At 55.5% G+C, this 22,338-nt stretch overlaps 7 protein-coding genes across 7 annotated transcripts; 5 read left to right on the plus strand and 2 right to left on the minus strand.

Moving 5' to 3' along the window:
* The first annotated feature begins 640 nt into the window (after positions 1-640).
* P884DRAFT_285771 (uncharacterized protein) lies at positions 641-2,317 on the plus strand. Its single transcript, XM_069443784.1, has 3 exons — positions 641-1,303; positions 1,362-1,685; positions 1,741-2,317. Exons 1-3 carry the CDS (start codon positions 921-923, stop codon positions 2,243-2,245), a joined length of 1,212 nt encoding a protein of 403 aa, XP_069296528.1. The 5' UTR covers positions 641-920; the 3' UTR covers positions 2,246-2,317.
* Positions 2,318-2,352: 35 nt separating this feature from the next.
* Positions 2,353-3,665, minus strand: P884DRAFT_330461 (uncharacterized protein). The gene is made up of 2 exons (XM_069445688.1): positions 3,457-3,665; positions 2,353-3,400 (listed from the first exon to the last, which is right to left on the minus strand). The coding sequence occupies exons 1-2, from the start codon at positions 3,635-3,637 to the stop codon at positions 2,442-2,444; spliced, it is 1,140 nt and encodes a 379-aa protein (XP_069296529.1). The 5' UTR covers positions 3,638-3,665; the 3' UTR covers positions 2,353-2,441.
* Positions 3,666-3,991: 326 nt separating this feature from the next.
* P884DRAFT_270599 (spindle pole body formation-associated protein-domain-containing protein) lies at positions 3,992-6,171 on the minus strand (the record flags this gene model as incomplete). Its single annotated transcript, XM_069442367.1, has 2 exons — positions 3,992-6,048; positions 6,114-6,171. 2 exons carry the CDS (start codon positions 6,169-6,171, stop codon positions 3,992-3,994), a joined length of 2,115 nt encoding a protein of 704 aa, XP_069296530.1.
* Positions 6,172-6,669: 498 nt separating this feature from the next.
* On the plus strand, positions 6,670-12,463 carry P884DRAFT_285772 (anticodon binding domain of tRNAs-domain-containing protein). Its single transcript, XM_069443785.1, has 6 exons — positions 6,670-7,122; positions 7,190-9,349; positions 9,442-9,741; positions 9,797-10,796; positions 10,847-11,274; positions 11,332-12,463. Exons 1-6 carry the CDS (start codon positions 6,931-6,933, stop codon positions 12,082-12,084), a joined length of 4,833 nt encoding a protein of 1,610 aa, XP_069296531.1. The 5' UTR covers positions 6,670-6,930; the 3' UTR covers positions 12,085-12,463.
* A 1,134-nt stretch (positions 12,464-13,597) lies between these two features.
* P884DRAFT_260890 (ubiquitin-conjugating enzyme/RWD-like protein) lies at positions 13,598-14,731 on the plus strand. Its single transcript, XM_069441505.1, has one exon. It carries the CDS (start codon positions 13,637-13,639, stop codon positions 14,237-14,239), a length of 603 nt encoding a protein of 200 aa, XP_069296532.1. The 5' UTR covers positions 13,598-13,636; the 3' UTR covers positions 14,240-14,731.
* A 443-nt stretch (positions 14,732-15,174) lies between these two features.
* Positions 15,175-18,729, plus strand: P884DRAFT_33774 (uncharacterized protein). Its single transcript, XM_069445844.1, has 5 exons — positions 15,175-15,537; positions 15,616-15,703; positions 15,763-17,259; positions 17,318-17,586; positions 17,639-18,729. The coding sequence occupies exons 1-5, from the start codon at positions 15,382-15,384 to the stop codon at positions 18,368-18,370; spliced, it is 2,742 nt and encodes a 913-aa protein (XP_069296533.1). The 5' UTR covers positions 15,175-15,381; the 3' UTR covers positions 18,371-18,729.
* A 1,603-nt stretch (positions 18,730-20,332) lies between these two features.
* Positions 20,333-21,692, plus strand: P884DRAFT_202879 (Cupredoxin; the record flags this gene model as incomplete). Its single annotated transcript, XM_069438466.1, has 2 exons — positions 20,333-20,533; positions 20,604-21,692. 2 exons carry the CDS (start codon positions 20,333-20,335, stop codon positions 21,690-21,692), a joined length of 1,290 nt encoding a protein of 429 aa, XP_069296534.1.
* Positions 21,693-22,338: the final 646 nt, after the last annotated feature.

The raw sequence follows: 22,338 nt of genomic DNA on the forward strand, positions 1-22,338 counted from the left end.
CCGCCCGTACTCTACCGTCAAGCCAGCCGAGCAGGCTACGCAGCCTCTCCTCACTAAACACAATACCCTCAAATATTCACCGATCCTCTATTCTATACGATCGATATATCCAGAGTTAAAGATAAAGAAAGAGAAAAGAAAGGTCCAAGTAGCTTATAGTCTCTCTAATCCCCTTGTCGTCTATATACTCGGTTATCTTTACGGAAGTCTAACAACTCGAACGAAGCTGACTAGGACGTGGTTTGTCGGCGGGGAGAGATTGATGACGTAAAAGCAGCTATCGGCGGGTCTTTGTTTATGAATTTACCCCGCATTGCCCAGTAGCAACTCAGCTACTGAGCCTTACCATCTACCAAGACGTATAGAGTAGTGCCACAAACGCGTCTAGTTGGCCAGGAATAAGATTCGCAAACACGTTAATAGAGCTTACTATCGCAAGACAATGTTAGGATCACACCGCGGTATAGATGGGAAACGGAGTTAGGAAACAGAATAGTGAAAAACTGAGCGAGTACGAGGTCTGCCGTTTTGATCCTACGTCTTCGGCACGTGACCAAGCTCTACTGAGTCAGCAATCTAGGCCCAAAAAAGGAAGTTAACGACCAGGTCCAGATTCGCGTTCTCGCCTTCCGGGAAAAACGACAGCTTCTGGTCTTCGTTGTTGTTCAAAGTGTGCAGTCTCCTGTCCTTGTAACTACCAGTTCTGGATACTTCTGAGCAGACACAGAACTCTCATGGGCAAAAACGTTCGATGCGGATGCTACCCACGCGAACAAGTTTATACGGATTCAGCATCGCCCTTCGGTGCCGTCGTTTTGTAATTTAAGCTAGCTTTCGCCGCGATCTTCGTGACGCGCCGAAACTGCCAATTCCTTAGCAAATCGCCTTCAATTTAACTCGAAGAACTACACAGTTTCGGCATGGCAGATGTCGATACGAGGCACGACGCGGCCACCACAACGGCCGGTGACGCGCAGAACCCATCGCAGGAGCTCGCGGTCACTACGACCAACAACGAGGTGGCGCCGCCAACGGAGAAGAAAGTGAAGAAGATTATCCGGCGGAAGAAGCGCCCGGCGCGGCCGCAAATCGACCCAGCCCTGGTCAAGTCAGAGCCGCCACCGCAGACAGGCACCGTCTTCAACATTTGGTACAACAAGTGGTCTGGGGGCGACAGGGAGGACAAATATCTGTCGCAGACACACGCAAAGGGAAGATGCAATATTGCTCAGGACTCCGGGTACACACGCGCCGATTCACGACCCGGTTCTTATTTCTGTTTGTTTTTCGCTCGGGGGATATGGTACGTCAAACTGATCGCAGTTCCTCCCTTGTGGTTCCGAGTGCTGACATGATGCTAGCCCCAAGGGCCAGGATTGCGATTACTTGCACAGGCTGCCCGGTATTCACGACATCTTCAACCCAAACGTTGACTGCTTCGGCCGCGACAAGTTTAGCGACTACCGCGATGATATGGGCGGTGTAGGCAGCTTTACCCGCCAGAACCGGACCATCTACATTGGCCGGATCCATGTGACGGACGACATCGAGGAGATCGTTGCGCGACATTTTGCGGAATGGGGCCAGATCGAGCGCATCCGCGTGCTCAACAATCGGGGCGTGGCGTTCGTGACGTACACCAACGAGGCAAACGCGCAGTTTGCGAAGGAGGCAATGGCGCACCAGTACGTTTGCATCTGTAGAGGCTATCGTTCTCACCTCACTAACCTATCTCGGTAGATCCCTCGATCACAACGAAATCCTCAACGTCCGGTGGGCAACGGCGGACCCGAACCCGATGGCCCAGAAGCGGGAGGCCAGGCGAATCGAGGAGCAAGCAGCTGAGGCCATCCGGAAGGCGTTACCTGCCGAGTTTGTTGCCGAGATCGAAGGCAAGGACCCGGAGGCTCGAAAACGGCGGAAACTGGAAAGTAGCTACGGGCTGGAGGGATATGAGGCACCGGACGAGGTGCATTTTGCACGAGGTCCGAACGCGGTCAACCCAAGGGGGCGAGAGGGGTACGAGCTCGAGCACGAGCAGCGCCTGATGATTGAGGCTCCTGAAAGCCAGACGGCGGAGGCCGAAGGACATCAGGAGTCGGAGGAGCCACAGGCAGGGGGTATTCTCTCGGGCAGTACTCTGGCCGCCTTGCGAGCAGCCCAAGTGTCTGTCACGTCAAAACCTAAGGAGGCTGCTCCATCTGGACCCTTGGTAGCTTACGACGACAGCGACGATAGCGACTAGCGGAGGGAGCCGTCAAATGTATCTTGTATTGTGGACAATCATGGTATTAGAGAGGACATGCAAGCAAATCACGCGCTAGACATGAAGCATACCCCGAGTTTCACACACACACACACACACACACACACACACACACACACACACACACACACACACACACACCCACCCACCCAAACGCAAACACAAAAGAGGAACATCAACTGTTGAAGATTCTCGAATACAAGACTTCGTGCCTGCCCACCCACAGATCCATCACCGGCACGCTCTGCCCGGCCTCCTCCACGGGCGTCGCCCACTCGCGCTCGACCATGGCGGCGATCAGGCCCTGCACTTCCCCGCTCGCCAGCGTCTTTTGCGCCTGGTACGGCCCGAACATGCCCGCCCGCACCGCCGCCGACACGAGCGCCTTGACGTGGCCCAGCAGGAACACGTACGCCGTCTGTTCCAGGCTGAGCCCGACGAGGGCGCAGATGGCGCCGAAGAGAGGGGCGAGGTGCGCCGCGACGGGCGGTGGCGGCGCGGGATCCTCCTCCTCCTCCTCCTCCTCCGCCGCCGCCGCGTCGTCCTCCGCCTCGTCGACGTCGTTGCCGTGGCCGGGGATGTTCGATGCTGCGGCTGTGGCGAGACGGGCACTGCTGCTGTTGGCGGCGGGGCGAGGAGCGGAAGCACTGGTCGAGCTCGAGGTCCTGAGGAGGGCGGAGAACGCCTTGAGCGCTTCGCTCCCGCCGCCCCCACCCGGGGTGTGCCCGCTGTTCGCGGGAGCGGTGCCGGTGCCGTTGCCGGTGCCGGCTTCTGCCAGGGCCCCGGCGAATGCCCGCTCCCAGACGGAGAGCAGCGCCCTCCCCTGCGCGACGGACGCCCGCTTGCCGACGGTGCACACGATAGCGGCGTCGAGGGCGTCGTCTAGCGCGGTGAGGTTGGAGAAGGAGGGGTCGCGGTGGGCGGCTAGGGCGAAGGGGAGGTTGGTGGACGCGTAAGAGGAGACGGATAGCGGGAGAAAGGAGGCGAACGAGGACGGCCGGCGGAAGGTGATCTTTTGGTGGGCGAGGTAGCTCTCCAGGCCGGAGGAGAAGGCGAAGCTCCCCAGGGGGAGGGCCGAGTCCGAGAGGAGGAGGAGAAAGTGCGTCGGGGTGTTTAGAGTAGAAGAGAGGATCTCTTGGTGGGGCAAAAGGTCAGAACAACGTTTCGATTCATGGGCGGCATACTCATACTCAAAGTAGTATTGGAGTGAGGTCGTGCGTGAGACTTACTGGAGGGTGGCGGGTAGGCGCGAGCGGAGTGTGAGGGAGGGCGTTTGGCTTTGAGTTGGGCGAGCCGCCGCTCGAGCTCTGCAATCTCAGTTTCTATCTCGCTGTCGTCAAGACAAGCAGATGATACACCGGTGCCGTCCATCTGAACTCAATTGTTTTCACGGTTCTGGAGTACGAGTTTGGGCGAGTTTGGAGATTCGGTTCAAGATGCTCGACATCAATTGATAAGCTTATCTGATCGCTCTGCCCCGAATCAGGTAGGTAAAATCAATTACACTAGTGTAATCCCATACGACGCTGTTTCCCGAATCTCAGGTACTAACAGAACAATCCCGACCAACCAACCCATCGACAGAGGAAAGGATATCTCAAAACACCATGCCCAAAAGCCTCATGACAATACCCAGTTGCCAATCATTAGCAGAGACAACATGCAAACATTCCATGGATCAATGCCAGGAGCCCAACCCAGGTAGACAGAGCAGCCAAGCAACATTTACGCATTATTCCGAGCATTCTCCTTATCGCGCCCGAGCTGTTGCCGTAGCATCTTCCTCTCCGCTATCCTCCGCTGGATCCGAGCAAGCGCCGCTGCCTTCCGGTGCTCCGGTATCGAAGTGCGGGGGGTTTTCATGGCACTGTTCTGCGCGTTTGCGGCCCCCGTGTCAGGAGATGCGTCGCTCTCTCGCGACACGGGCCGGATCGGAACTCGTCCTGGTTGTTCGAGTGAGGTCTTGCTCTCTCGGTTCTCGCGACACCCAGCAATAAGGTCGTCTAGGACTGCCTTCTCTGTTGACGTCGCCGCCCAGGTCGACCGGGATGGCCGGTCGGGACGGCTCGCGTTCGGCTGGCCCTCCCGGGAGTGGGCAGAGCGGCCGCTCGACGCAGAGCTGCGACTATCCTGTAAATTGCCGCGATCATCGAAGACAGAGGCAGAAGGGTGCCCTTTCGTGCCAAACTCGGCCTCGAGCTTCTCCCTGAGAGCCCGGGCCTGAGCAAGTGTCTCGTCGTCGTGCGGTAAACGCTTGAGATCTTCCCTGCTACGCTTCGCCCTTTGTCTAGTCGCCGCCGACGCTGCTGATCCCGTCGCGCCCTTCTCGCCATCTTTTTGGCGTCTGGGTCCGTCGAGTTCCCTCAGCATCCGGGCGCCCTCCTTCTCCGTCGCCTCTAAAGGTCTGCGTGCTATGGCTTTTTCGTCTAGACTCTTCGCGCGGGCGGACCGAGTTGCCCGTCTGTGGTCTGCTCCGCCCTGCTTGAGCGACTCGATCTCCTCCTGAAGCTCCGAGATTTTCGCGTTCTTCTTCTGCAGGACCTGCTGGGCCTCGAGATACCGGGACTTGGCATCATCCTTCAACTTCTCGTAGGAACCCTTGGAATCTTCCAGCTGCTTCTCCAGGTCCTTAATTCTCGATGCACCCAGTGACAGCTCGCTAGACAGCTTGCGATTCTCCTCGGCGAGCTTGCTGGCCCGTTGTTCGGCAAACTTCAGGTCGGATCTTAGTCGGTCCCGTTCCTCCTGCAGCCGCTCCAGCTCGCGAAGTTGAGATCTCGCACGCCTCAGCTCCCGCTGGGTCTCCATCAGAGTCTGTTGCGTCCGGGGCGATGCGGTTCGCCTTTGTCGCTGACGGCCGTCTCCACCTTCATCGATTTTGTTCCGAAGCAGATTCTCCAACTCCTCCACTTGCAGTTTGTACTCCGCCGCGAGGGCTGTCTGTTTCTTGACTTCATCCAGCAACGCCTCGTCGCTCTCGCCCCCCTTCCTCGTAGAGGCTGACGCCACCTGGCGGGACATCTCGGCAACCTTTTCCTCCATTGCCTTGACTTTTTCCTGTTCCTCTTTCAACTTCCGGCTAAGCTCGAGCGCCTCGGCGTCTTTCATTTTTGCGTAAGACTTAGCGAGATGCTTGTACTTTACAAGCTTCTCCATCTCTGTCTTTGCATCGCTATGGTAAGTCTCAAAGTAGGACTTCCAGTATTTTCCGGAACGCGAATGGGGTTCGTTGAGGTCTGTGGTAACGTCGGTCTCGATATCCGACTCGTCATCATCCTCAACTTCTTCCCATGCCTCCTCTGGTTCCTTTGACGGATAAGCAAAATCTTTCACGTCAGATGCGTTCTCTTTGACGCTGCCATTACGGGACCTCTCCATGGCCTGTTGCAACTTCGTCTTTGGCCGTGATTGCGCTTCGCCCCCGTTCCTGTCAACCCAGGGGCTGGGGAACTTTCCGGGGCAGTTGTCCGGCAATCCCGTCGTACTGGCCCTTGCAGTCCCTCCGGAGCCTTGTTTCACATCATGATCAAAGGATACGCGTTTCCGGCGCGCCGTACCGGTGCCTGGAGTCAGGAGTATTCCTGGAGGTCTTGCTGGAGACTTGTCCGTCGAAGCAATTGCTGCTGTTGGGTCGCCATTCTGCGGCACCGTATTGTCCTTGCCTGTTTTCGACGCAGGTCTGCGATCTCTGGGAGCCGGAGTACCAAACAGCGCCGTCTTCAACGCGCGCACGGCGAAAACGGGCGCAGGAGTATCGGGTGCTTCAATCTGGGTCGTATCATCTACACACCGCGTAAGCCCGTGCGTCTAGAGCATTCTCGCTTTCACGATTAAGGGCTTCCCGTACCAGATGCCGTCGCGTCGCGCGCGTTGTCCGAATTGCGCTTCAGCGCCCAGCTGAGCATCGTGACGCGCTGTTGCCGCCTGTCCTGGACGAGGCGCCAATATTTGTCACTGCCGCCAGTTTACGGCCGTCCGCGAGTTTTGCGTCAACGGATCGTGGCCGGCCGGATTTGGCGTTATCGTCGACTGCTCGTCGCTGCTGTTTACATGCGGGCAGCCTTCTTGTGTATTGATTACCGGATGCAGCCACTCATCGCGGGCTGGAGCAGTTTGTTGTGGAGTTTCAGGGCGTTGGTGGGGGGGCTGTGATCGCGAAGCGCGTAACTCACCTGCAAGAGGTAACTAAATGAGTGGGGCAGTCGAAAGCAGTCAGTGGCCACAAGGGTCCGTGGCAGAGAGCATGGGTTCGCGCCTTGCTCGCAGCTGCAGGCGCTCCACTTTAACTAACTGCTAGCGTTCCACCAGATAGCAGGTATGTACCTACCGATTACACCGAGTCCAGGCACTTCATACCTTCTTCCAAAGCTTTTGGGCCAGATTACAGCCCCGCCGTCTCGTCGTCGAGTCACACTACAATCGCTCTTGATCCTCGATTTTCCCCCCTTTACCTCGTTCATTTATCCAGACACCTTGCTTAGAAAGTCCCTAAGGAAATAATGGGCTCAGCTCGGACGTAAAGTCTCACAGCCAGTTTTGGCTGTGCAATTCATTTACAACCCAGTCCGCGGGTACCACGTCCGAGTTTCAGTCACAACTTCTAGTTGAGTCTTCAGACCCACCACTCAAGATCAACGATCGAGTCTCCGTTGTGCAAGACTGCAATGGCTCCCAAGAAGAAGCTTGGAAAACAGCCTAAGCAGGATGAAAACGACAGCTTTCCGGGCCTCAAAGGCCCCGGGGAGCCTGCATCCAAGACCCGCTACCAGGAACTGCAGGAGGATGAGGTAATGGCTCTGCAAGCCATCTATGGAGAGGACTTTATACAACATAGCGCTGCACATACTGCATGGCATGTAAGGCTGAGTCAAAAAAAATGGACATTCTTACATTTAGTTGTAACACAACTGACATGGCGGTAAGAAAGCCGAGCCGTGCTTCGACATCAGGATCAAAGCTTCATCAGATCACGAAGTTGCCGTGACCCTGGGTGTCGTTCTCGTTGCCACATACCCAAAGTCGCCTCCACTGCTGAATATCAAAGACGAGGGTGATTTGAGAGAATCAACCAAGTTCAAGATTCAAAAGTTTGTGGAGACACAGCCGAGAGTATGGGCCAACGAGGAACAGGAGATGATTGACCGCATTGTTGAGGGCATTCGCGACATTTTGGAAGATGCCGCTATCAAGAAAGCCCAGGGACAGGAGCTTCCTTCTCTAGAAGAAGAGAGAGCTGCCCACGAGGCTGAGTTGGCGAAACAAGCGAGGAACGAGAAGGAGCTGGAGGAACGCAAAAGACTTGAGGAGAGCAAGGAAGAGGAGCGCGTCCTTGGCGATATGGTACAGGAGGAGCTCAGGCGGCAGAGGAGCAGGGCGAAAGAGTCGAGGAAAAAGAATCGAACCCAGCGATTATCGCCTGACCGTCTCGTGGAGGACTCTGCCGAAACCGACGTCGCCCTGGTTCTTGACCAACCGTGCAAGCTGACCGACGGATCGGGAAACGCACTGTATTTCCAGACCGTCACTGGGAGGATGGTTTACCGGGAGGGTCCGGTAACCACTGTTTACAAGGTCAAGCCAGTTCTCCCCGCCAAAAACGCTCGTCCAAGCCTGGCCCTCAAGCAGGTGGAGCTGAAGTACCATGGCAAGGACTCGGTCCAATTAAAGAAGCAGCTCCAGTCGTTGGAGTTGCAGCTCGAGTCACTCAAGAAACTGCGACATCAGAATCTCCTCGAGCTCTTTGACTTCAAAATCGACCGCTCCGTCAGCGAGACCGACTCGTCCTCTCCAGCCCTCTGGACTATCAGCGTTCTGACCGCCCTCAGCGACAAGGGCCCGGTCGACGAACTACTAGATCTCGCTGGTCACATCGACATCAGCAAAGCCAAGATATGGACAACGGACTTACTCGATGCCTTAGCCTTCTTACATAATAACGGAATAGTGCACCAGGACGTTCATCCCGGAAATATCCTTCTCTGCAGGGAACCGGCTGGGGATGTTGTACCAAAGCTAGCTGACGCGGGGTATCAGAGAGAGCTGCATAACATGAACATCAAAGTGGTAACCTTAACCACGACGAGAGCAGCCAAATCAGCCTACTGGTTCCCGCCGGAGATCGCCGGAGTCTCCAAGCCCCAATACACCCAGAAGACGGACGTTTGGGACTTTGGAATCGTGGTTCTTCAGATGCTTTTCGGCCTGAACGTGCCGGAGAAATACCAATCTCCATCGGCGTTGATGGAATCGCTCTCGCTTTCGGGCCCGCTCGAGGAGCTGGTTACCAAGTTCTTCAAGTCGGATCCCAAGAAACGTCCCCGGGCATTTGAGCTATGCTCGAGTGAGTTCTTAGCAACAAACGCGCCCATCTTGGCCGAAGACGACTCCGCCGTTATCGGTGGTCCGATGATGCCTCTTTCTCTGGGCTTACCTCGGAGGCAGCGTCATGACTCGATGAATCGCACCGCCGTGGCTTCGAGATACTTGCAGGATTATGTTGAAGAGGCTAGGCTGGGCAAAGGCGGTTTCGGAGAGGTTGTCAGGGCCCGCAAGATGATTGATGGCCGGCTCTACGCGATCAAGAAGATCACACAACGGTCCCAGGAGACGCTGTCCGAAATACTCAAGGAAGTGAGGCTACTTTCCCAGATGAATCACCCTGCGGTAGTTCGATATTACAATACGTGGCTTGAGGAAGTCCCCGACTACTCCGATACGGATGGGGATACGTCAACTGAGGGACCGGAAGCATCCAAGGGCACAGTATCACGCAGCATTAACATCGAGTTTACGGAGAGCAAGAGCAGAGGCCTGGATTTCATGTCGTCGAGCGGTCATCCATATATCGAGTTTGGATATGGTTCTGCCATTGACGACGACGATGACGACGACGACGATGATGACGAAGATGAGGATGAGGATGAGGATGAAGAAGATGTTTCATCCTCGGATGAGGACACATCGACCTTGAACAGCAAGGCCCCGAAAGACCAGCTCGTGGTGCCGGGTTCGCGGGTGAGGAGAGGGAGCGCTCGCCCATATCGGACTATCATGTACATCTCCATGGAGTACTGCGAGAAGCGGGTGCGCCCCATCTGTCAACCCCCCTTTCCGCCGAGCTTGAAACTGACTCCCGCCAGACTCTTCGCGACTTGATATCTCGCAACCTCTTCAAGGAGTCCCAGGAGGTCTGGCGCCTCTTTCGCCAGATTCTCGAGGGCCTTGTCCATATCCACAGCCTCAACATTGTCCACCGCGACCTTAAGCCTGAGAACATTTTCATCAGCGCAGGCCCGGACGGGGTTGAAAATGTGAAGATCGGAGATTTTGGCCTGGCCACTAGCGGCCAGATACCAACGGACAAGACTGCTTCTAACGCCGATGCAAGCGATATGACCCGGAGCATTGGTACTGCTGTTTACGTCGCTCCTGAAGTGAGAACGGGGGGCAGTGGATCCTACACCGCGAAGGTGGATGTAAGTCGCGTAGGACTCGACGTCTCGTCGCCTTCGCTATGCTAACAAGCTTTAGATGTATTCACTAGGGGTCATCTTCTTTGAAATGTCGTATCCCCCAATGCTCGGCATGCAGCGCGCACTGGTCCTCGAGCAAGTGCGTAGAAACCCGCCAGCTCTACCATCGGATTTCAAGCCTGCGAACAAGAATCACACGGAAGTCTTGCTGTCTCTTTTGACTCATAATCCGAAAGATCGGCCCTCTAGCGTAGAGTTGCTCAAGAGCGGGAAGATGCCGGTCCAGATGGAGAGCGAGGCGATACGCCGTGCCATTGCCGGGGTGGCCGACCCGAACTCGCCGTATTTCCAGAAGATGCTCGAGACTCTGTTTTCTCGTCAGGTCGAACAGGTCAAGGACTACGCGTGGGACATGTCTTCGTCTATCCCTAGTCCTGCTGATCTGATGCGGCGTTTCATCGTCAAGGACGTCTTGATCTCGATTTTTCGGAGACATGGTGCAGTCGAGGCCCCCACGGCGTCGCTCTATCCCCGATCGCCGCACTACGGGCCGAATGCTGTCCACCTGCTCGATAAGAACGGCACAGTTCTCCAGCTCCCGTTCGATCTGGTCATGGGCCATGCTCGCTCCCTCGCCAGGGTTACGAACTGCACGGTACCACAGCGCTCCTATTCGTTTGGGAACATCTTTCGAGATCGCCATGACGGCGGACAACCGGACGTTTACGGGGAAGTCGACTTCGATATCGTCACCACAGATGCCTTGGACCTTGCTCTAAAAGAGGCTGAGGTTATCAAGGTCTTAGATGAGATTGTTGCCGCTTTTCCGACCACGTCTTCGACCCCGGTATGCTTCCACCTCGGCCACTCGGACCTTTTGCACTTGATATTCGAGTTCTGCGGAGTGGAGGTTGGCGCAAGGCGCGCTGCTGCCGAGGTTTTGAGCAAGTTGAATATCCGCAACTTCACGTGGCAGAAGGTTCGTAGTGAGCTTCGGTCGCCCCTGGTAGGCATGTCCGCCACCAGCGTTGATGAGCTACAGAGATTCGATTTCAGAGGTCGGTGTCTCTTCCCGACACGTTCATTACCGAGACTCTAACTCCAGCAGACACGCCCAGTAAGGCCATTTCCAAGCTGAGGCTTCTCTTTGACGGAACTGAATACAGCGAGAAAGTTTCGTCCACGCTGGCTCATCTGAGAGAAGTGTACGAATACACAAAGAAATTCGGGGTGACCAGCAAGGTCTACATCGCTCCCCTCAGCAGCATCAACGAAGCCTTTTTCCACGGTGGTATTCTTTTTGCTTGTCTGTACGACAAGAAGGTTAAAGATGTGTTTGCCGCCGGCGGTCGCTATGACGGTTTGATTAAGGAGCACCGTCCCAAGATCGGGAGCCGCTTTGAGGAGCGGCATGCGGTCGGCTTCAGTCTCAACTGGGAGAAGCAGCTGGCGAAGCCGGTACCCAAGACCACGGGCAAGGCTTTTCTAAAGAAGACGGTGGACGAGGAGAACCATGGCATCTTCAGCGCAAAACGAGTACGTGACCTCCCTATTTCCTCTTGAGTCATGGGCGATCGGGGCTAACAATCACAGTGCGACGTCCTAGTTGCAAGCTTCGACCCTTCCGTTCTGCGCTCCTCCGGCATTGAACTCGTACAAAGCCTCTGGGCACATGGAATCAGCGCCGAGCTTGCCCGCGATGCTCGATCCCCGGAAGACCTCCTCTCGAGCTACCGTGACGAGTCCTACAGCTGGATTGTGATCATCAAACAGGACAACCAGCTCAAGATCAAGAATATGGCCCGCAAAGACGCGCCCGACGCGGATATTGCGGCCAAAGAGCTCCTCAACTGGCTCAAATCTGAGATCCGCGACCGTGAATCTCGGTCGGGAATGCGGCTTCGCAGCACCGCCGGCATGCCGCACTCCGACTGGACTGGCGCTCTTCCGACCTCAGCTACGACTGAGCACAACAATCAGCAAGAAGTGCACGTGCTTGTAGCACAGACTAAATCCAAGAAGTTCAACCGGCGCGCCGTCGTCGAGCAGGCGCACGCGAGCGCGGCGCGCCTGGTGCAGACCTTTCTCGAGGGGCCAATAGCGGCCATCGAGACGTCGGACGCAGTGGTAGACCTCATCCGGGGCACCAGCCTGTCGGACCCGGAAAGCTGGCGGCGCGTGGAGCACGGCGTGGGGACCGCTGAGAAGAAGTACGTGCGTGAGATCCATGACATGCTCAAGCAGTGGCGTTGGGAGTGGGAGACCCGCAAGGAAGGGAGCGCTCCTAATGCGTTTGTGTATAACTTCCGCACGGGTAAGTGCGTCTACTACGACCTGGGGGCTTAGGGGGCTTCTGGAGCTGCTGCCAATGCCGGGCCTGGCGCGGCGGCGCCTGGGTCTGGACCTGGGTCAGTGTCGGGTTGGGGCAGGAGGGAGAGACGGTGGTCTGTCGGTGTATAAGGAAGGGGTGTGAAGGGTATCGCGAGACATCTCCGCTCATATTGTTGCGCGCAAGACTCGGGGAAGATCTGACGGTCCTTTCCTGCCTGACGCACTCAATGCCGGAGGGGGACAGAAAGGAAGGTGCGGGTGGCTTTATGCGGTTCTTCTTGCCGTTTTGCGGTCCTGTCGTTGATACCCGATGTCCTGTATTATACGTGCATGGCATGCAGTGAATTTCAGAGCTGCAGTTGCTCCGCATTTAGAACATTCAGGTGATTGATCCCATTTGTTTGTGCAAGAGACGTGCACCGATAAGGCAAGACAAAGAGAGAACGAAGCGGGAAAGGGGTGTAGAAGCTGACGCTGTTTGCACCTGGCCGCCGGAGAAGGTCGAGAGGTCAAAAGGTTGCCACTGGTCGAGCGAGATTGCTTGCGGGACAGGAATGCCTGTGTGAGGCAATTGACTTCGAGCATTCCATCAACAAAGATTGATTCTTTCCTGGCCAGATCAACAACAGACCACATCGCTTTTGGCTTGCCATTTCCAATGCACAACGGCAAAAGCAAATCATAGTATGGTATGGTCTTGACGTGAATAATTCAGCCGTGAATAAATTATGATCGAGCAGTGCGAGCGACGGGGGACCTGGAAGACGATGTCATAAACCCCCTAAGGTAGTCATGTTCAGCCATAACGCTGCGGGTATCACAGCTGGTGGACCCGCCCCCGAGCCAGCCCGAGACTTGTGGCGGGGCGCTGATGCCAAGAAACCCGAATGCTTCACTGGGTCGGCGGCTCCGTGATTTCAGCCCAGCGTCTCCTTGCCGCATGATCGCCCTGGAATGTCCAGTTGGTCCGGGTGACTCCTGCCTGCCCAAGATCGGCAAAGTATATAAGGCAACCTCAGCGCAGGACCCCTCCCTTTCTTACAAGTATTTCTCCGTTCTCTTTTAGAAGCTTCAGGTTGTTTGTCCAAGCGCCGCCACAATGCCTGGTTGGAGTTCTGAATAGGAGCGGGGATCAACTGTGTAATCTACTTCTACTTCAAGAACTCTATCTCGCCTTGTAGCCCAGCGTTTTGCCCACCGACATCGCCTCCATCCTTCGATTCGGGTGTGATACAGATCCGCGAGCTCGTAGTTCGCTTGACTGCACACCTTTTCCTCCTTGCATTCTAACGAACTCAGGAGGAACTTTTTAAGGGTCCGCTGTTTCTCGTCGACTACCGCAGTTACTCATCATTCGGCCACCGCCCTGGTCGCCATGTCCCGTGCGGCGGCGCCCTCCGGCGCAAAAACGCGCCTCATGAGCGAGATGAAGGCGCTGCGGAAGGAGAAGTGGATAAACTTTGAAGATGTAAGACTTGGTCCCATCGGCTGTCCCCGCCCAACTTAGACCTGACGATTTGTTTGCCAGGAGGAACAAGAGAACATCCTCAAATGGCGGTTCGCACTCATGGTGATCAACTCTGACAGCCCCTTCAACGGCGGCTACTTCAGGGCCGAGATGGTTTTCACCGACGAATACCCGTACCAGCCGCCCAAGTTCCGCTTTCTAATACCCATCTTCCACCCCAACGTCTACCCTGACGGCCAGCTTTGCATCTCGATTCTGCACAAGCCTGGCGAGGATATAATGTCGGGTGAGGATGCGAGCGAGCGGTGGTCCCCACTCCAGGGAGCAGAGAGCGTGCTGCGCTCGGTTCTGCTCCTGCTCGACGATCCCGAGATCAACTCCCCGGCCAACGTTGATGCCAGCGTCATGTATCGCGATCGCCGTGGCGAATATTACGAGAAGGCTAGAGAGACCGTTGAGCGGTCAAAGAACGATATTCCCGAGGGGTTTGAGATGCCCACGAGCTTCGAAGCGGCCCCACCACCGAAACAAGAGGACGACGACGATTTCTGGGCTGGCAGCTCGGACGAGGAGTTCGATTTTGACGGCAGCGATACAGGGGAGGACGAAGAAATGGATTACGAGGAAGAAGAAGAGGAGGAGGAGGAGGCAGAGGAGGGAGAAGGCGAGGGCAGCGATCGGGAGGAAGAGGAGGACAAGTGATGAAGAGAACTCCGACGGGGACACAATCTTGATTTGTCGAGATGTGTCCCCTGCTTTCCTTTTCTGTTCCGCTCTCCCGGTCAATTTACAGCGTGCATAGCGTTTGGTGAACACAACAAAGGGGGGCGTTTTGCGGTCTGCGTTACGGAAGGGGATCTGCTTGTATTTACAGGGCGCTGGTCTACACTACGGGTCCCCATAGAATTTGGCGTGTGCCTGGTAGTCTAGCTGGTGACACTATGGTTCTATCATTTGCGATACATATGGGGGGAGGATACTGGTCGCACGGGATAAGGCGTCTGCGTTCTCAGTCCACACTTAATCTGACGATCGGGCGATGTTGTGGTAAAAATTCTTTGTCTCCTTCAGTGGCTTCCAGTACGCTGCAATAGCGCAATGTGAAAGACTGACCTTGAAAAGGCTGCCCACCACAGAGACAGGACGACACTTCACTCTTTTTCTCAAAATCATCTACCAATAGGGAGACCTAATACATTACGAAATACTAGTACGCAGCATCTTTCAACCTTACTACGTAGCGCGGGGTTCAAAGGAGGCCAAGGGGTCAGTTGCAGAGCCCATGCGCCGTTGGCGTCGATCGCCAACTCGCAGCTTCCTTGCATCGGTAATAACTAGATTTCCGGTTTGGCGGTATCGGTGATTCGAAAAGAAAGCACCCGACCCGACCCTCGCAAATTACGGACAAAACACAACCAAAGAACCAAACTAGAACTACAACGACTAAGTCATCTCTGCTAACAAGAACGCTCGGCGTTAGCAGCGGCTCCCAGCACGGAAGAACTACTTACAGGTACGTACTGTACTTTACCTGGTGGTACATGGACAGTACCCTACCTTCCTGGCACACTAACTGATACGATTTACGCAGTGTATGTATGTATGGATGTATGTAATGTACGGAATACACTTCACAGTACGGATCGTACACTAGCTCTAGGCCAAGAACAGGGGTTGGCACCCAGAGCTTCCCCTCCACTGCGAGCACCTTCCATCGCTCCCCCACCGTCCCTCGCCGACGCTGCTTGACCCAGCTTTATTCATACCAAATGTCCCGTCGATAGCTCTGCAGCAGCCGACTTTCACAGCCTTCGACGGCGCAGTGCCGGAGCAGGATTATCAGGATGGCTTTCAACGACGTGGCTGTCTCTCCGGACATGATCGAGACGGTAATGGCAGTCACGGGCTTTGGAGACCACGCCCTGATTTCGAACGCGCTGAAAGGCAATCAAGGCAACGTCGATACCGTCGTCAACGAGTATCTTGACGGTCCCGAAAAGGTCTGCCTCATTGCTCCCCGGATTTGCTCGGGAAGTTTCCTTCGTTCCGATGCACTCTGGTCGCTGACACTGCTGCAGTTCAGGCGCAAGTACGGCTGGGACGAGAGTGCATTCTCCTCTGGCCGTGAGGGCGAGAATACACCGAACACCAACGCTAACACTCCCTGTACATTTCTCCGTCGCCCATAGTTACGGCGTCTTGCGCTGACAAGATCCTGATTTTAGCCTATGTGATCCATGCGCCAGTCATCTACGGGACCGAGCAGAACAGCTTCTACGGCGCACCTTCACGGCCTCCGTCCAGGGCTAACAACAAGTCGCCCATTAGCCGCCTCGTTGATCTTTCCTCCGCAGAGTACACCACGGATAGACCAAGCAATCGTCAAGAAGAGGAAGACCAGCTCCAACGAGCCATCAACGAGTCTCTGAATACCTCGGGTATCCAGAGTCCTCACGCGTTCCCTCCCCCACCCCCTCCGCTACCGCAACAGTCGGGCGTTACCACCCACGATGGAGCCTCGTCGGTGCAGTTTGGTCCCGCTACCCGACCGAATTACGATGCGGACGAGTGGGCCATGGTTCGGCTGGGACACACGGAACGAGATCCAGACCCGTCCTTGAGAGCGAGGAAAGATGGGGCACGGGTCTTTCTGCGTTGCCGCAAGTGGAACGATTGGGAAAAGCATCGCATTGGTGCCCTCTTGATGATATACCAGCAGATCCCCGCCGTCCGCAATGCCCTGCTTCAAACAGGCGAGGCCCCCCGCTACGGTTACGGAAACAAGACCGACTGGTGGCAAGGCGAGCCGATCCTTCCGCCCCAACAACCGGTCACCGACGGATGGTACGAAGACTCCGTTGTCTCCTGGTCCGATGAGATCCACCGTTTGATGGCCTTCCTCGAGCTGTCGGATCGGGCATACGGGACGGCGGACGTCGTCGCCCGGGCTAGACATCCGGACACACGGGATACCGGAGATGCAGAGAGAGACTTCTTCGAGAATTTTGCCGAGTCGGAGACGGGCGAGGCCGCCCGCGAGAATCGGGAAACGCTCGTTTCCTCAGTTGAGATTGTGGCGTTCGATGACGCCAGTCCCCAGGGCGGTGATTGCTTCGGCCTCCTGGATCTCCAGGTGACCAAGGACGCCGATCCGCTGCCGGAAAATCTCTACAATGTGCTGGACTGGCTGTTCTTTGTCGATCTAAGACTGGCACGAGAGGATCCCAGTGCTGCGCGGGTGGCCTGGATCACCCAGCCCTCGGAAGTTCTCACCTGCCGCTTTCAGGGTGAGGATGGGCTGCCAGGTCCCCTGGAGATACCTGAAACATTCTACCTCGACAGATACTTAAAAAGCAACGGAAAAAAACTCCAGGAGCTGCAGATGGAAACAGTTGCTCTACTGAAGGCATACGACGCGAATCTTCACAAGGAGGGGCGTTTGACACGATGGGTAAACCCTCAGACAAACAAGGTTTATGACCGTAGGGTCATCACCAAGGCCGCGGTGCGCCGCTGTCATGAGGCAATACGAAGAATCAGGTATCGCGCCTACTGGCGGAAGCATGAGCAGGCGTCCGCTGATGGGGAGGGCGAGTACTACCTGCCAGAACACCCAGGCGAGCCCGATTTGCTGCCTGAAGAGGCTGCAGTTATAGCTCACTACGAGGCCAAGATTGCGGAGCTAGAAAACAATCTAGCTGAGATTGAGCGCGTTATGGACGGTATGCGGATCTTACTCTCTCCGCACCAGCTGCAAGGTTACTAACAGTGAACGCGCAGAATTGATCTTACGGGAGAGGCGGGTTATCCATCAGGTCAACCGCAAGATCTCCTCGCTGCTCACAGTGCCCTCTGCTGATGAAGAGTGGAATCCGACACACAAATACACTCTCCGCGGGGTGGTCAATGATATGAATACCGTATACTATCGGGCACGCGGACCAACTACCCAATCAAATGCTTCACCCGCCGACGGCGCTCCTCAGTCTGAGGAAGAGAAGTGGTGGAAGGTATCCTTTAAGCCGGAGGACAACAGTGTTGAACACGCAGTAAGTCCAACCTGCTAGGGAAATCTTGACTGGCTCTGACCAATCCTTACAGCCGGTGGCATATGAAACGGTCATGCGCGAGGCCTGTGGCACTGGCTGCAGACCCATTGTTGTGTATGCGACGGACAAGGCTCTCGAGCAAGATAACCTACCCCTTTCAGACGCGCTTAAAACCTTCGTCCGGCTCGACAACCGGCTCTTTAAGCAAGAGCTGCTGCAGTCGAACCGCCTCGGCCATAAGCGCAGCGCGGGGGTTGGAGACGGCTCGCAGTCGAAGCGGCTGCAGCGATCGGCCAGCATGGACTCAATGGATACCAACCACGCATCGGCAGGGGATTATGACGATGACATGCGCGACGCGCCGTTCGACAGCGATTCGATGTTTGGGGCCGGCGCCGGCGCCGGTGTAGCCGCGTCACAGGACCAAAGCATTCCTGACCTCGTCGATATCCCGCCCCCAACAGCAAGGATGACAGCACCGCCGTCGTACGAGAACTTCGTAGAAATGGAGACGGGCGTGTCCCCGGCCCTTGCACAAGTATCGCTACAGGACATAAAAAACAGTGATAGCGGCGGCGGCAGCCCACCCAAGATGCAGGAGATGCAGGAGCTCCCAAATGCGCAACTCTTCGCGAGACGAAACAACAACAACAACAGCGGAGCCGCTACCATTATCCACGGCGGCGCGCCTAACGGCACAGTCCAGGTTGCTGGTGAGGAGGAGCCGCTGATCGATCTCAGCGATCCCAAAGATGGTGCCGCCGTCAGTGGCTCCGGAACATAGGGGTTCCAAGGCGCCTAGGAGAAGGCGTTGAAAGGGAAGCCTCGAGCCGATGACGTCCCTGACCTCGCTCGGACCATCGCGAGCCCCCCAAGAAAGCATCAGCAACAATTGTGGGCCGGGGCAGGAAAAAAAGCTGTTGGAAGAGAAGCAAGCCCTATGCGGGGGTAAAGGAGCCCAGTGGACGAGGCTGGTCTAAGGTGCGCGAGGAAACGGCAGCGCCCGAGCGAGTTCTCCTGAAGGGAGGTGCTTGCTGCGTACGCTGTGGGATCATCGGGCTATGGTTTAGGTTAAATTGGTTAGCATTCATTCTTTATAGCCTTGCATTCGGGAGCCTGGCGCTTGTGGGGGTAGATTCGGTCATTCAGGGATACACGCATCGTCTGTCCTGGCAGAGGGGCAATTGACACACAGCGACCTGGTTGTCCCGTCAGGACTCTGTAATAGGATTAGAGCTTGCACATCGGGAGCAGCAACAGAACTCGGATACGGATGGATGGATGATACCCTCATGAGCGGATTTCATGGGAACTCGCTCCAATTGATCAAGTTTGCTGACACTTTGGGTGGTGGTCTTGGTTGTTGACGACCATGTGGAGAGCCCGACAGTACGGCGGCGTTGGCGATAGGAAGAGAGTCCAATAGACAGAGAGAGGGGTTAACACAGGCGGAAGGGGAGGGGGTGGATTCGCGCTAAAGAAAGAAGAAAGGAGAATAAGGTTAATTAATCACAGATGTATTAATATTGCAAGACAAGCTGTAGATGCCGAATCGTGGCACATCACAGCCGCATTTTTTAGCGTATGTCATTAAGATGAAGAAGGTGCAGTACAATGTAATATTTCCCTCTCGCGACTGCCCCCAAGGTGTCTGGTATCAGCATAGCCTGCTTGAAATGGCAGCTCCATATGGTCGGATATTTATGTTTATTAGTACACAGAAGCTGTGTCAGCTGGTTTTCAAGGCTCTCTCCCAGGGCTTCTAGCCTAATTACCTAAGGCACGGACTTGGAGGAAGAGACGAAATGGACAAGAAAAGTTAATCTAGAAACCTCGATCATCGGCAGCTTCAGGGTCGATCAGCCTAAGTTTTGTCACGTTGACCCCGGAGAAAGCCAATGCAGTGACTCTTTAGATCAATATAATAGGCAACGAACTAGCTTTTCGCTCACGGTACATCTGAGGGGCCCTCTTTGCTGTGAGACAGGAAGGCGGCTTTCCTTCGAAACAGAAACATCTTATATCAACAGATAGTTAGCACATTGTTAGCTGTGGAGGATCAATCAAGGAGACTGCAGCCTCTTAGTGCGTTGACAGGAGAGTCCTACTATTAATCGGTAGCTGACATTCCATCGTTGGCTAGGCAGTTCTCTGAAGAATTAATTACTTTAACGGACTCAATGAATTGAGTAATTACTGCAAGCCCCCAACCTCCCTGGGCGGTAATGGCTTTTGTAAAGATTCATTGTCCTCGCTCTCTCTGACGCCTTCTCTACCCCGACACGTTCAGGTCCAGGTACTGCGAATATTGTCACTAGGGTATCCATACCTAGGGCTCCGTCGTGATGTTTGCGTTGAACGTCATTCTGACTTCAAATGATGACCGAATGCCGGAGATAAGTCCGCTAATCCAGGAGACTGAACGAGATCCATCACATCTTGGGGGAATATCGTCGGATTTCAGCAACCTGTACAATATTGGGAAGGTGAGGCTCGGCTACCCATCATGTCTGAGTTGGTAAACCTACGAATGGCCCCTCGTTTCTTGACACCTGAGAACTTGGGCTAACCCGTTCACCAAAAAAAAGCCCCGATTTAAAGTAGGTACATACAGTACCTGGTCACAATGCCTTCCCCCTTGGTTTCGGCGGCTACCAAACATGTCAAACAACAATCTGTACGGTCAACCGGGATAATACTACGGCCCACACAGATGCTGCATCTCAGAAGCTCCAGGTACATGTACATGTCATTTTTTGCAAAAACTAGCTCGAACGGACGCTTGCTCGGAAGGCAGAGAATCCCCGTCTCAGTCGTCCTCGCCTCCGCCGCCGGCGCATTCGCTCCGTTTCTCCTCTTCCCGAGAATGCTTCGATTGGATTCACAACCGGACTCACAACCGGACAAGCCCGTGGCATCCGAGTCTCCGGGGTCCTCGAAAAAATCGGTAAGCAGGGAGCGACCGACAAAGCACGAAGCAGACATGGTTACTCACGCAGGATCATGTCTCCCATCAGATGTTTATCTCACCTTCGCCCGTACATGAAGGACATGAAACAGGTCCCGACTTGGACTTCTACGAAACGCTCGACCAAGACTACAGCGAAGCCATAGCGCACCTCCCAGTGGAGGAAGCCATCCTCACGACAGCACCCCACGTCCCGCCCCCCATCACTCGGGACTACCCCGTCCTCCTCCGGGTGTCCCTCACGGCGTACACCAAGCTGATCCAGCTTACCAACCGGTACCAATACGAGCAGTGGACGTTCAACGGCACCGTCCCGGCGCCATTTATCCGCGCCCGGGTCGGCGACGTTGTCGACCTGACTCTCACCAACCGCGACGCGACCGGTAACCCGCACAATATCGACTGCCACGCCTTTACGGGGCCCGGGGGCGGCTCCGCGCTCACCACCGCCGAGGAGGGGGAGACTAAGGCGGCCCGCTTCCGGCTTCTCCGCCCGGGCATCTATCTCTACCATTGCGCCGCCGCGCCCGTGCCCGTGCACATCGCCAACGGCATGTACGGGCTCATGTACGTGCAGCCGGCGGTCCCGGGGGGCGGAGAGGGGCTCCCGCACGCCGACCGCGAGTACTACGTCATGCAGAGCGAGTTCTACCACGAGCCGCCCGAGGTGGGCGACGACGGGAGGCCCTCCCGGACGGTCGAGTTCTCGTACCCGAACGGGCTGGCCGAGGAGCCCGCGGTCGTCGTGTTCAACGGGCGCGAGTCGGCGGCGACGCGGGACGCGCCGCTGCGCGCCCGGACCGGCGAGAACGTCCGCCTCTTCTTCGGCAACGCCGGCCCCAACCTGACCAGCTCGCTCCACGTCATCGGCAGCTGCTACCGGCGCGCCTACCGCGACGGCGACGTGCTCAGCCCGCCCGCCCGCTTCGTCTCCACCGTCAGCGTGCCCCCCGGCGGGGCGACCATCCTCGACATGAAGATGGTGGTCCCCGGCACCTATACGCTCGTGGACCACGCCATCTTCCGCCTCGACAAGGGCGCCGTCGGCTTCCTAAACGTGTCTGGGAAGCCGAGGCCGGACATCTACGGGAGCCAAGAGCCGCCTGCGCCGTGTGTTGGGTGCAAGCTACACAGCTAGGGAGAACAAAAGGGGAGAGTTTGTTGTTCTCCCAACCCGAGCTTGTCGTTGGTGTTTAAAGAGTACTTAGTACATCCGTACATTGACACGGTCTGGCGTAAAGAATTACCTTGTTAACACTTTTGTCTTCTGCCTCTTTAAAGAAGAAGGGAAGGTAAAAAGAAATTAATATTAAACAAAACGATGGAACGAAAGAAAGAGAGAAAGTGATGACCCCAATTTTAATACCTTATTCAAATCATAGTAGTAGCACTAGCTTGGCTCGAATTCGAAAAATACAATAATGAACTACCATGACTTACACTAATTATGATACCTTAGTTTACTCTTTTGACTGGTGTAGAACTCGGCCTATGCCTGAGATGTTCACCTATTTATGATTCTTTCTATATTTTCGACCTATGAGAATGGCACCTACGTACGGAGTACTATAACGAGATTTATACTTGGGTCTTAATCACGAACCTGCAGTGGAATGCTGTGGAATACGTGTTTTGGCCAAGTTCCAGTGTTTCTGCCATATTTCGCCGAGGCAAAATTCATACCCAGCCATGCCCCTATGCAGCGGGGAAGTCGAAAACTGTGGATTAGATGCTACGCTGATTCTAATTACGTTGCTGTTATAAAGCTGTTATAAAATAGGTAC

Source organism: Thermothelomyces heterothallicus (genome assembly GCF_042370625.1).
Source record: "Thermothelomyces heterothallicus CBS 202.75 unplaced genomic scaffold P884_scaffold_15, whole genome shotgun sequence".
In the NCBI taxonomy this organism is placed as follows: Eukaryota; Fungi; Ascomycota; class Sordariomycetes; order Sordariales; family Chaetomiaceae; genus Thermothelomyces; species Thermothelomyces heterothallicus.